Source organism: Pipistrellus kuhlii, unplaced genomic scaffold, assembly GCF_014108245.1.
Source record: "Pipistrellus kuhlii isolate mPipKuh1 unplaced genomic scaffold, mPipKuh1.p scaffold_m20_p_6, whole genome shotgun sequence".
Taxonomy (NCBI): domain Eukaryota; kingdom Metazoa; phylum Chordata; class Mammalia; order Chiroptera; family Vespertilionidae; genus Pipistrellus; species Pipistrellus kuhlii.
In genome coordinates, this window is record NW_023425562.1 from 1,918,229 (window position 1) to 1,932,355 (window position 14,127).

At 51.4% G+C, this 14,127-nt stretch overlaps 1 protein-coding gene across 1 annotated transcript in view; it reads right to left on the bottom strand.

Annotated features, from left to right (window-relative positions):
- The window catches only part of CDH2 (cadherin 2), a 119,129-nt gene that overhangs the window by 23,377 nt on the left and 81,625 nt on the right, over nucleotides 1-14,127 (bottom strand). Inside the window, exons 3-7 of the mRNA XM_045574596.1 lie at nucleotides 11,117-11,343; nucleotides 9,092-9,238; nucleotides 6,873-7,028; nucleotides 4,743-4,887; nucleotides 974-1,146 (exon numbers count right to left, since the gene is read on the bottom strand). Coding sequence (XP_045430552.1) covers nucleotides 974-1,146; nucleotides 4,743-4,887; nucleotides 6,873-7,028; nucleotides 9,092-9,238; nucleotides 11,117-11,343 — 848 coding nt within the window. The remainder of the gene's footprint in view (nucleotides 1-973; nucleotides 1,147-4,742; nucleotides 4,888-6,872; nucleotides 7,029-9,091; nucleotides 9,239-11,116; nucleotides 11,344-14,127) is intronic.

Consider the following 14,127-nt stretch of genomic DNA (forward strand, 5'->3'; position numbering starts at 1 on the left):
TGGCCAGGCGTGGGGGTGGCTGGAGCGTGGCCAGGACAGACACACACTGCAGCTTCCGAAGCAGCTGCGAGGGGGCGGGCCAGGGCCTGCCACAGAGCGGAGGGCACACCCCCCTCCCACACGTGACCCCAGGTCTCTGTCTGCCCAAATGTCACTCTCTAACAGTTACTTATTGCAGGTTTCTGTTGTCCACCTAAAGAATAAAGCATCATACTGTTTTAAATTAAAAACAGGAAGAAAGGGAGAGTGCTGGCTGAGCCATGGTAAGTTTTAACCCGTAAGAACCTAATGCTAATGCAAGAGAGGACTCTCAGGGACTCCCTCTCCCCACCCAGAGTGCTCTTCCGGAGGGACGCCTCGTGGTTAGGAGAGAGGTTTGAGGCGCTCAGGCCAGCCTCCCCGCCGAAAGTAGTGAAAGTGGAAAGTTTTATTGAAATTCCATTTGTTAGCTCTGTTTGCGGAAACTGATACACATTTAAAAAAGCAAGTATTGAAAGCTCTGAGTTATAAAAGGACACTGTTATCTCTAAAATGCAGTGTCTCTTCAAATCAAGAAATGGTTTGGAAAACAACGTCACCCCCATTTCCAGAGGCCTGGTCGGTAAAATGCTCTCTCATTCTGTAAAGAAGGCACAACCATAAGGCCAGACCAAGGCAATGCCAACGGTTTTAGAAAGTAGATGCCAGAGGTTCCCAATTCCACCTGTTTAACCACCAGAGGCATCTAGTTAACTTAGTCAGTTCTCACACCGAGTCTTACACAGACTAAGCATGTCAGACTAGCAAGGACTTCTTGTGTGCCTATATCATTTAACCAGTTTGAAGCTGTGCAGAAAATGGTACCAGAGCTTTTTTGGTGGAAATAAGCCATGAGTAGCACTGCGGATGCACTGCCACCCGGGGACAAGCTGCGGGCCATGCTGTGCACCTCGGAGATTAGGAACAAACAGGAAAACGGCCGTGCGAGGCTCACCTCTCGGTCCAGTCCGGCCGCCACGGTAATGATGTCGCCCGTCTCGTTGTTGATGGTGAACATGTTGGGCGAGGGGGTGCTGGGCGCCTGGGACAGGATGCGGTACCTCAGCATCCCATTCTGCGTGTTGGGGTCATCGGCGTCGATGGCGGTGACCGTCATCACGTATGTTCCTGGACACGGCACACACGGAGCGTGAACAGATGCCCTGCATTTCAGCGTCTCCCAACCAGCAGCCTGTTTGCCTCTGCGTTCAACCTCAAGCCCTCCTTTTCAAAGCAAGTACTTCATCCACAGACTTGATTAAAAACACTATTCATACGAAGAGTACTGCTGAAACCGGTCTGGCCCAGTGGATAGAGCGTCGGCCTGAGGATTGAAAGGTCCCAGGTGCGATTCCGGTCAAGGGCATGTACTTTGGTTGCAAGCACATCCCCAGTGGGGGGTGTGCAGGAGGCAGCTGATCGATGTTTCCCTCTCATCGATGTTTCTAACTATCTCTTTCCCTTCCTCTCTGTAAAAAATCAATAAAATATATTTTTTTCAAAAATTAAAAAAAGAGTACTCACTTTATTTTGTTATTATTATTTTTAAATAGTTTATTGGTTTCAGAGAGGAAAGGAGGGAAAAGCAGGGAGAGATAGAGAAATCAATGGTGAGAGAGAATCATGGATTGGCTGCCTCCTACACTCGCCCTACTGAGGATTGAGCCACACCCGGGCCTGTGCCCTGACCAGGAATCCAACCGAGACCTCCTGGTTCACAGGGCAACGCTCAGCCACGGAGCCACGCCGGCCGGACCAGAGTCCGCACTTCCCAGAAGAGAAACCATGGTTTCGTTACCTGAAAGGAACATTGTAAAACATCTGTACATTCATAAAGACTCCCTTTCTCCATCACTTTGAAGACAAGTTCACTACAGATTAAATAAAGGATCACTTCAGACTGTCCTTTAGGAAGAAGGCAACTAACGAGGGAGACGGGGGCCCTTAGACACAGGTATGCTGGCCCCCGGATCCTCCCCTCGGACCCGTGTTCTCCTCACAGAGCCGCATCGGAAATGGCAGGCTGAGCCAGCCTCCCCTTGTTCTCTGTGGCCGAGGGGAAGCGAGCCGGGGCCTGATGGCCAGCGCTCCCTCCACCGGCCACCGTCACTGCTCCGTACACTGGCCAGCGGAGGCACGGCGGCTCCCGTTTCCCAGGAGACCAAAGGAACGCTGCACCCACCGAGGGACTCCATCATCAGACGCCTCGAAGGGAGATCTGCAAAGCACCGGGTCCAACCAGTCACAACCAGCTGGACGCGCGGTAACGGTGAGCAGCGAGAGAAGGAGCTGATCTTTCGCTGGCTTTGTTCCCTGGGCTGCTGACAAGAGCTGGATCGCCCCATTTCTCTCTCCTCGCCTCCTCCATGCTCACTCAGCTCAGGCCTCCTGGAGCCTGAACGGTGGCTCCCCTTCCACAGGGAGCAGTTTCTGCAGAATTAACTAAGGCGCTAAGGCGAGGCCACACCATTCACGTCACTTTCCAGAGCTTGGCCCTCGAAACTAGACAACCTTTTTGGTTGTAGGTCATCGCTGCACACTCCTCGCCCCCCATAAGTCTGTTCATCTGCCTGCGTGTGCCTCGTACTGTTCTTCCCTGGCAGAATTTATGCTCCCACAGGGCAGGGACTCACTCATCAGTCCGGGCGGTGTCCACTGCCCAGAACACAGCACATGCTCTGCAAACACTGGCTGAGTGACTGAGTAAATGACTGACTGACCGAATGAATGAGTTGCTAAAGCAAAATAACGTTTCAGAACCTTGAACCAAAATGCTGATTGCAATGCCAATTCACTCAGGACTCATGGTAGCACGAAGGCTTGCCCAGAAGGGATGCTTTCGAACATACAAAACCACCACAGGAAACACGCTCACGGAGTGTCTCCGCTCCTCACGAAACATCCGAAGTCTTTCATTTGTGGTTGGGGTTACGGAGGTGCGTGGTCAATGCATAATAAATAAAAAGCAAACAACATCCCCAGGCAGACACAGCCCGGGCTCGTTACCTGAGAACAGGCATGGCAGGCCATGTGCCCTGCGGACACCTGCCCGCGCTGCGGCTCACGGCCCGCATCTCCCTGTCACGGAGCCTCGTCTGCACTGGGACGCGGGCGCCCCCGAAGGCTGAGCTTCCTGCAGGCCCCCCACCCCACTCCTGCGCCCCAGCCCCACCTCCACGTCTTCTCTGAGGACACGGACCGGTGTGACTGGGCCGAGAGAAAGTTACCAGCGGGAAGCGCGTTTGGTCAGATCCGTGCGGTGTGTGCAGCACAGGGAGCTGCTCACGCCGGCACTGACGGCGGCGGTAACCGCACCGTTGTGAGTGGGGAGGCATGTAAATCGGGGGAAAATACAACGCACAGCGATACAGCGAATGAAATCTCTCCCAGCACCACGCTGGCAAACAGGTCCTTTCCCCTCCCACCCACTGGTCTCACGTCACAGAGGCCTCCTGGGCTGGCCCCGAGCCTGCGCCCACAGCGGACTCGGGGTAAGACTCGAAGCCTTAGTCACACATCGTGCCAGGAGGCTCTGGGCAAGTGCTGCATGTCGGCGGGGTCACCCGGACCCCAGTTCACTGCCGGGGCAGCGGGAGACCTGAGTCTCCCGAAAGGAAGTGACCGACGATGGCCAGTGTCCCCAGTCTACTTTCGGTCTTACCACATCAGCTGGCCCAGGAACCAAATATATATCTTATAAAATCAACAAAATACATATCTATCTATCTATCTATCTATATATATATTTTAAAGATATCTAGTTCTTTTAAAAAAATATATATATATTATTAATTTTTTTACAGAGAGGAAGAGAGAGAGGGATAGAGAGTTAGAAACATCGATGAGAGAGAATCATCGATCAGCTGCCTCCTGCACACCCCCCACTGGGGATGTGCCCACAACCAAGGTACATGCCCTTGACCGGAATCAAATCTGGGACCTTTCAGTCTGCAGACTGAAACTCTATCCACTAAGCCAAACCAGTCTCGTCGGAATCAAGTATATTTTATTATTATATTTTTAAATATATTTGTATTGATTTCAGAGAGGAAGGGAGAAGGAGGAGAGAAAAAAAACAAACATCCATGATGAGAGAGCATCATGGATCAGCTGCCTCCTACACGCCCCACACTGAGGATGGAGCCCACAACCCAGGCCTGTGCCCTGACCGGGAATGGAACTGTGACCTCCTGGTTCCTAGGTGGATGCTCACCCCGAGCCCCCTGGCTGGGCCCAAGCACCCTTTGGACTCTGCCCTGCACCTGAGCTGCCGCTGTGACTGCGGTGCACGCCGCACCCGATGGGCAGAGGCCCTGGGCACGGGGCCCGCTGTGACTGCGGTGCACGCCGCACCCGATGGGCAGAGGCCCTGGGCACGGGGCCCGCTGTGACTGCGGTGCACGCCGCACCCGATGGGCACAGGCCCTGGGTGCAGGGCCGTTGTGACTGCGGTGCACGCCGCACCCGATGGGCAGAGGCCCTGGGTGTGGGGCCGAGCAGGAAGGACCGTCCGCTGGATGCCACGCTGTAAAGCCCGTCTCCTCCACCAAAGGCGGGACTATCAGAGCGAGAAGCAGAAGGACATCTTCCCGTTTCCTCTCTCCTCCCAGGTTCCCCGAAGCTACCTTCCTCTCCCCAAAAGCACCAGGGACGAAAGACAAAGCGGCTCCGAGGCCCCCGGCCCGCTCCCTCGCGGCCCCGGCGCCCCCGCGCACTGCACTCACCGGGCTTGGAGCCCTCGGGCACCGTCCCGTTCCAGACCTGGTGCAGGAACTCGGGCCGGTTGTCGTTCATGTCGATGACGTTGATGACGATGTCGATGGGGTTCTCCACCTGGTTGCCGTTGATGTCCACGGCGTGGGCCCGCAGCTGCAAAAAGCCCCGGACACGGGCTCATGGGCGCGTCCCCATCCGCGTGAGGAGACAGCACCCCCTCAGCCTACCTCCCCCAGCACCCAGGCACCCACTGGCCAGCAGAACAGGGGCCACTCTTCCAGCAACGTCTGTCAGCGGGGACTGTCCCCCCCATACCAAGGCCCAAGGCCCACAGGGACCCTTGCCAGGCACTGCGCCCCCCGTCCGATGGGTTTGCCTCACTGAACCCAAACGAGGAGGCAGAAGCGACCAGCGTTTGTAAGGGAAACACTGAGCCCAGAAAACTCAAGCCACTCTGCTGTGGGCGCTGGCGGAGCCCGAGTTCAAGGCCAGGACCCTCTGCGCCCAGATCCCTTGGCTGTCCGTCCTGCTGACTCCGGGGGAACAAGGCGCTCCTGGCACAGAGCACTCGCACAGACCAAGGGAGCGGGGAGCACCAGGGAGAATCGGTGGGCGGAGGGAATTCTCTCACGGGGTTTGGTCTCTGTAACTGTCAAAGGCAGTGCTGAATCTTGTAAGTGCATGGGTGCGTAAGACCATTGTTCTTCTCTCAAGCTCAAGGTCTTCGCTTTGAAGGTATTCTAGACATTTTTTTTCTTCTTTTTAAACAAATATAATCACTCAGCTACTCTTGGAAGGATATCGTCAGCATCTTCTCTCTGGCACAGAGACCCGTTTCACCCTGTGCGCCAGCCCCAGCGTTCCACGGAGTTATTTTTAAAGGGATGCTCCCTGATGCTCCCGCAAGGAGGATGCAGGCAGCTGCTCTCTGGGGGACACGCTCTACCACGTTACAGCACCTCCAGCACACCCTCTCCTGTGTAGAGCTTACCGACTACCCACAACAAACCACCACCAATAGGCGTTATTACAGTCATTCAACTAAATACTTTGGAGCAATCAAAATGTATCATTTAAATCAGGCATGACCAATTCATGGCTGGCAGGCCCACACGAGTTTGACATGCTTGATTTAAGTAAATAGTCATATATATATATATATATATATATATATATATATATATATATACACACACATATATATAAATTTTCATTGATTTCAGAGAGGACGGGAGAGAGAGAAACATCAGTGATGAGAGAGAATCACTGATCAGCTGCCTCCTGCACAGCCCCTACTGGAGATTGAGCCTGCAACCCAAGCATGTGCCCTTGACTGAAATCGAACCCAGGACCCTTCAGTCCACAGGCTGATGCTCTATCCACTGAGACAAACCAGCTAGGGCACATAAATAATTTTCACTGACAGGAGAAGATGTTAAATCTTATGACAGAGAAGTGGCAAAGGCTAGTTTCACAGGATGGTTCTAATTTTGAAGGAAAAAATTTGTGAATTTATCCGCAGCAAAACACCTTACAGTACGGCATCAACGTGTTTAAGATAACCGTTATTTGTACAAACTAGGATTGCAAATTGTTTTCACTTTCTTATCAATACTGTATTATTTGAAAAGTTTTATTCCTGTATTATTCGAAAAGTTTTTGCAACATGCACATATTCCTCTAAAAAATAGCAATTTCATCAAATGTTTTAGTTGTTCATGTGGAAATTAAAGAAGTAATAAAGATCAATTTAGGTTTCTATATTTAAACTCAAGAAAAAAAATGGTTGAAATCTTGTTCCAGGAAAATGTACAAGTATGACCAGGAAAAAACAAACAGAAAACAGAAGCAGGCTTCCTGGAACTGACATTTTCATATTAGGTAATTCTTGCATCTGAAAATACTCAGCCCAGCGCTATTGCTAAGTTGGAAAAATCAGTGTCCAACTTATACAGGGTGGGGCAAAAGCAGGCCTACAGTCTTTGGATGGAATATGATTCAATAATTGGTGGGTGTAGCGGAGTGAAGGTTAATGTGCCTGTTCCTCTTTTATTAGTGTAGATACACATTTAAAAAATGACATGGGAGGCGCACACGGAGAAGACTGCACGCACAGAATGTCAGCGCAGAAGTCTTACGTGGAAGCGGGCGATCTGCTCCCGGTCCAGCGGCTTGGTCACGGACAGCTGCCCGGAGATGGGGTTGATGATGAAGATGCCGGTGGGAGGCTGGTCGGCGCCGGGCCCGGTGACGCTGTACCGCAGGGAAAGGTTTTTGTCTCTGTCGGATCGGATCTGCGGGTCCAGAAGGCAATCCCGTTAGAGACCACGCGAGCCTGTCACCTGAGACCCAGTGTGTCACGCCTCATGCCCTTTGCAGTTACAAACCTGCACCCCGCCTCCCTGAAACCCAGGGAACGCTCCCAGCCTGCCCCTTGCCCGGCTTTCTTGGTGACAGGCTTCAAAAAGCGATGCCCCATCACCCGCGGGACGGACACGATGCTAACATCCGACAGCACGGCCCCTGGACCCAGCGGCCGATGTCCACATGAAGGGCCGTGGGCGTTTCAGCAGCACCGGCCTCTCTCCTGGGAATTCCCCAGATAACAGCCTAATGGGCAAGCAGGGCTGACTGTGGGCACCAGTTAGGGTAAGAAGCCGTCGTTCAGAGTGTGAAGAGGCCTCGCTGGGGGCGCTAGGGTGATGGTGGTCCTACAAGTGAGACTTCCGTCTTTTCCAGGTGGCACTTACACACCAAACTCCTTCCTGATAACAAATCACACAAGGCGTGATTTTAAAATATATTTCTAGCTTCTCCAGAATTACACTCATGGGCTCACTTCCTCCTCCTCCAAAGCCCACAACTCTCGGGACAAGTCAGTTTTTATGGGAGTCCCCTTGGCTCAGGCCACGGACGGGGGGAGGGGCAGAGCAGGGAGAGGGCCCGGAGCGCCATCCTGCTGGCAGGGACAGGAGGGAGATGCAGGCATTGGGAACAGATGCTCCGTCCAAAAACAGAATCTGGTTTATCTCTTAAAAGGTAAGGCACCATCACTGTTTCTCACTCTCCATTAAGGTAGGAAAACAAGACACACCTTTACTTAGTGAGCATGTCATTCGCTGTTAAATTGAATTATAATGTGCAACACAATAGCATCGACAACCCAGAAAATGACTCATTAAAAAACACAGCTCTCAGTAGGCATGTACTGGAATGCTAAATCCGCCATCTACAGGAACATTTATTTTCTCATAAGTGAAAATACAATGATTTCCCCTTATTTTCCTTTTGTAATAAACAACGGGTTGCTGCCGAAGCCGGTTTGGCTCAGTGGATTGAGCGTTGGTCTGCGGACTGGGGGGTCCCTGGTTCGATTCCGGTCAAGGGCATGTGCCTTGGTTGCGGGTACACCTCCAGTGTGGGTGTGCAGGAGGCAGCTGATTGATGTTTCTCGCTCTCTCTCTCCCTTCCTCTTTGTAAAGAGTCAATAAAATATATTTTAAAAAAACTAAACTAAAAAAACAAAAACGGGTTGCTAATTTGGCTACACACAGAACTGTCATTTTCTAAATGCACACATCTGACGGTGAGCATTTAGAGGAACAAAATAAAACCGGACTCCTCCGATGCCTATGTTTTCGCTCAGCCCCTGGGGTTCCGTTAATGGTGTCAAGGTCATTTTTTTCTCTTTTAAAAACCCTCCCATGCACTTAGCGCTGGCATTTCCAGCAGCGAGTGCCCCTTCCCTCTTCCTGTGGCCCAGCGCTCTCTGCAGGGGGCAGAGGCCACAGTGAGGGGCAGCGGGGTCAGGGACGGGGACGCCGCGGTGCCCGTGCTTCCTGGCAGAGGGCTGACGGCTGCGCACGGCGTCGGACTCGGGGCGTCTGTCTGCGCCCCTGGACAAACCTCCCCCTCCACGGGGCTCAGGAGCCCCACCCACAAATAACCCTCCGAGAGGACAGTCAAAATGAGAAGAGGCTCCGCACAACGTAAGGCATCATCGCATTCGTGACAAGTATCTGTAGGCCTAGCCAGTGTGGTTCAGTGATCGAGTATCGGCCTGAGGACCGAAGGGTCCTGAGTTTGATTCCGGCAAAGGGCTCAGGCCTGGGTTGTGGGCTGGATCCCCAGTAGGGGGTGTGCAGGAGGCAGCTGATCAGTGATTCTCATCACTGATGTTTCTCTCTTTCCCTCTCCCTTCCTCTCCGAAGCCAATAAAAATATATTAAAAAATAAAATTAAATTTAAAGAAGTATTCTTAGTAGATACATGCCGTCAACTGCACCTGGTGAAGGACAGACCAGATGCTCCCACACACCCCCGCCCCGCCCCCAGACAAGGAGAGCCGCGCACCCACCCGGACCAGCTCCTGCGGGAACGGGCCCCGCGAGTTCTCGGGCAGGTTGATGGGGGGGATGACCCAGTCCCTCTTCTGCCTCCGCAGGTGCCCATCGCTGCCGGCCGGCTGCCGCGGGAACACGATCTCCTCGGCGCCTGGCGAGCCCTGAGTGTGGAGACACAGGAAGACAAACCTGAGGACCGAGGAAGGCTCTCTGAGAGGACAGTGTCCGGGGCCCGGGGAGCATTGGCATCGATCATTACCAACAAGAATGGAAGCCCGGAGGCCCTTTCCTCGCCCCCTGCGAGCACAGGCGCCCTGGGCCGCGAGGCTCTGCAAGCTGGCCTCGTTCTGTGCACCGAGGGGTTGCTGGTTCGACTCCAGGAAGAGCTCAGGTCCCAACTGCGGGCTCCATCCCCAGCAGGGGCCGTGCAGGAGGCAGCCGGGGCCATGTCTCACTCTCACATCGATGTTTCTCTCCCTTTCTCTCTCTCCCTCTCCCTTCCTCTTTCTCTCTCTCTCTCAAAACCAATTTTAAAATCTTAAAGGCCGAAACCGGTTTGGCTCAATGGACAGAGCATCGGCTTGGGGACTGAGAGGACCTGGGTTTGATTCCAGTCAAGGGCATGTACCTTGGTTGCGGGCATATCCCCGGTAGGGGGTGTGCAAGAGGCAGCTGATCGATGACTTTCTCATCGATGTTTCTAGCTCTCTATCTCTCTCCCTCCTCTCTGTATAAAATCAATAAAAATATATATTTTTTAAAAAATAAAAAAATGAAATCTTAAAGAAAAGTAATAGAAAGCACTGTAAGACTTTCAGGCTAAACTGTTCATTGGAAAACTGAATTCCAAACGACTCAGTATGTGGCCCCGCTGGGTAAACTAGCCGCAGTTTCTACAAACCACCTTAGATAGCAGTTACTACGGAGGCAACATGAAAAGGACCCCTTTTATCTTTTTCTCATTAGCTTAAACCACAGCTCAGGTAATGCGCTCCTGTCCATTAAACTCAGATCTCCATGTGCGAAAATATAATTTGAGTTCCGAGAGAATTCTAGCACGTCCTGCTAAGGGATGTCGCAGATATTTATGACCCTATTAAATCGCACAGAATTAATGCTGTAATTATTCTGCACCCGTGTCAGCCACGATGGATGCCGGAGCGGGCCCGCTCCGCACACAGGGCATCCATCTCTGTGGGACCTAGGGCTCTCCCGGCCCCGAGTACCGGGGGCCCGGGCGGCCCAGCCATGGCTGCTCCGGTGGAAACATCTGAGCATCATAACAATAAAAGCAACGTTTCCCTCGACGAGCTACCCGTTACTCCTCACTTTCTATCACCCTAGTGTCCTGGTCGGCAAACTGCGGCTGGCGAGCCACATGCGGCTCTCTGGCCCCTTGAGGGCAGCTCTTCCACAAAACACCACGGCCTGGGCGAGTCTGTTTTGAAGAAGTGGCGTTAGGAAAAGTTCAAGTTTTAAAAATTGAAATTAAGAAATGTCAGTCTTTGTCCTGTTGATATTTGGCTCTGTTGGCTCATGAGTTTGCCGACCACTGCCCCAGTGGCCTGGCTCCCCTTTACCAGGTAAGCATTTCATCGTTTCACAATGAAAGCTGGGCACTGGCCTCAGAGAAAAGTGATACGGCCAAAACCGGTTTGGCTCAGTGGATAGATCCTTGGCCTGCGGACTGAAGGGTCCCAGGTTCGATTCCGGTCAAGGGCATGTGCCTTGGTTGCGGGCACGTCCCCGGTGGGGGCTGTGCAGGAGGCAGCTGGTAGATGTTTCTCTCTCATCAATGTTCCTAGCTCTCTATCGCTCTCCCTTTCTCTCTGTAAAGTATCAATAAAATATATATTAAAAAAAGATTGAAAGCAAACATAACACAAGTGAAGGGGCTGAAGCTGGCGAGAATTCAAACACCGGCCTCCGATCACAGGAGGGGAAGCCAGGGGCACGTGGTCCGCAGTGGGGCTCTGGATGGGGGCTGGGGGCTGGGGGGTGGGGCTGGGGCCAGGGCCGGGGCCGGGGCCAGGTGGTACCTGCAGGGCGGCCTCGGGCGAGGGGGGCCGAGGGCTCAGGCTCACGGCCACCTGCCACTTCTCCTGCGTGTCGCGGTCGTGGGCGAAGACCAGGAAGCGGGCGCGCTCGGGGGACAGGGGGAAGCTGCGGACCGCATACACCATGCCGTCCTCGTCCACCTTGAAGTCGGCGGGCTCGCTGCTCTCGTACCGCACCTTCCTCTTCCCATTGCAGCTGCTGAAACGCACTGCAAGACAGAACACACGGGTCCATCACCCCCAGAGCAGAAACAGCGCATGCCAAAACCCGCTTCCTGCTTGGCTGAAGGCTCCCAGACAGGTAACACGGAAGGCACAGGTGCGCTTCACACCCTGCAGGGAATCTTCAGCGTTCAGAACATCAGCCTGTGGCTCCGGGTCCTTCCTCAGCGTCTCCTTGTGCCACAGCCTCTGCCTCCCCTTCCCCTCCCGGGGCCCCTGGCCCTCAGACCCACCTGCTTTCCCCAGCCTCTCATGAACATGGCCTACCACTTCCCAGCAAACTCCTACACATCCTTCAGAACCCAGCCGCAAAGGCCCTGAGGACAGAACCAACCCCTTGCTCCCCACGTCCAGGGAGCCATCTGAACTCCACCAGCACAGCGTCCTAGACTGACGCTCACGGGGAGAGGTGCCTCTGAGCACACTTTCTCAGCTCTCTTGTATTCCCTGCCTATTGCCTGGAACTCAGGGATTAATCCCTCAATTCTGAATGAATGCTAACAGGAAGGAAGCAATGGCATTTATTAAAAGTTACTACCCACCATACTCTAGAATTACAAAACCTGTGGTAATTAAAAGGCGAATAATTTGCAATTTCTAGTCTTCAGGGCACTTGTCATAGTTCCTTAAAGAAGTGCGAGTTTTACAGGTTTTCAAACAAATGAAAATACAAGTGTATTTCAAAATAAACTTTAACTAGAAATACTTATGCCTTCAGAGTGGAACAATAAAAAATGCTTTCAGTATTTTCATCATCTCTATCTTACATGCAATGATTTAAAGTTAAAAAAGTGTTTTCTTAAAAACAACCTCTATCACTTCCATCGCATCAGATGACAGAAATTAAACTGTGTGCTTACAAATGCAGAACTAGACATGTCTCAGTCAGAATTCAATTATGAAATAATAAAAGTATTCCTTAAGATAGGTCATGTGCTTTGAACCCTTAATCATTCTCTCTGAAGAAAAATTACATGGGAATAGCAGGAGGGATCAAAGAAAAAGCAATTTTTTTCAGCTCTGTAAACATGAGAGATTACCTCCTAACCAAATTCCACAGGGCGCATGTTGGAGGGCATTAACAGGCCCACATTACAAAACAGAATCGTATACACCTTTCGCCTCTTTCAAAGATGGCAGAAAATTTATTAATATTCCCATCCCACATACGACTTGATGACAGTTCTTTTGTTTTTATTAATATAAATTCAATGAGATGTGCTCAAAAGCACACATAACAAGCCTGTTTATTTCCCTCCATAACCATAAAGTCCTTGCTAACAGAAATAAAATACTTCACTGGATGTATTGTTTTCCACATAATCCCACATACATCATCTTTCAAGCAATTCAAAATAGAAAGTTGTATCTCACCCCGAGTTATTATACCTGACACTAAATTATGTTAAACCAACAGTGTTTGTCTTCAGAATGGAGCGCCCCAGAAGATATTTCATCGCCCAGCTCACCTGACCTGTGATTTAGAAGTGAAAAATGGGAATCCTTTTTCTAGAACAATGCCGTCCACAGCTTATCTTTTATGTCAGACGACAAAGATGAAGAGAAGTATTGTTGGGGAGGACCCTGCTGAGCCATCCAAGTGAAAACCCTGTGTCATCTCTTTGTGTAAAAGCACCTTCCCTATTGCCAGCGGCGTTCACGGCGTGGAGAGCACATCCTCCGGAGCAGTAACAGGACGTCCTCTCCTGCGCCCTCCCCCTCCGCGTTCATCCTCACCGGTCCGCACCAGGTGACCGTTTGCCAGGCACAAGTTAAAACACTAATTTCAATGGGTGATGTAGACGGAATCGAGTTCCCCAGATCCACACCTGACGTATTAATTCCTAGGACCTGAGAAGATGCCTGGACTGGAGACGTGTGCTTTAAAGCGGTGACCTTAATGAGCTCCGATGAATGGGGCCTCATGGTGTCCTGATCAGAGGAGGAAATGTGGACACAGAGAGTCCTGTTCATGGAGGAAAGACCCTGCAGGCCAAGGAGAAAGGTCTCCGAGGAACCGAACCTGCTGGCCCTTGACCTGGACGCCCAGTCTCCAGGGCTGTGCGGAGGAGGTTTCTGGGTTAAGCCACCAGTCCGTACTATTTTAGGGCAGCCCTGACAGATTCACACAATGGGTAACCCCTGCAACAGCCTTGAGGAGAGAGACTCATGGGTCACAGCTGCCTCCTGCTCGCCCCACACTGGGGATCAAGCCCTCAACCGGGGCCTGTGCCCTAACCGGGAATTGAACCATGATCTCCTGCTTCGTAGGTCGACGCTCAACCACTGAGCCATGCCAGCCGGGCTCATCATTTTTTAAAATGTGTTTTCTGAAGAAAATGTGACAATATGTAAAAAAATAATAATAATAATAAATACACCCTTAGCAGTGAAACTATTTTGTATGATGGTCGGTGGGTGCATGACATTATGCATTTGTTAGAACTCACGGATCTGGACAACCAAGAGTGCATCCTGGTGGACTTCAGTTAATAATGTGTCTTATTACATCTAACTTACTAGATGCGCCCCACTAATGCATATGCAAGATGTCCACTCAAAGCAGAAACTCTAAACTTCATAACGTAAGAGAACAGGAAATCAATTTCCTTGTACAACTAAAAAAAGTCTTGATCCACCAGATTATTATTTAATTATTATTAAAACTATATAGAACTAAATGTGGGTGGGTTTTTTTGGCTAAAAACATCATAATGTTAAGCGGGCAATTTATTATTACAGCTACTGCATAGTTTTCAGAATATGTAGTT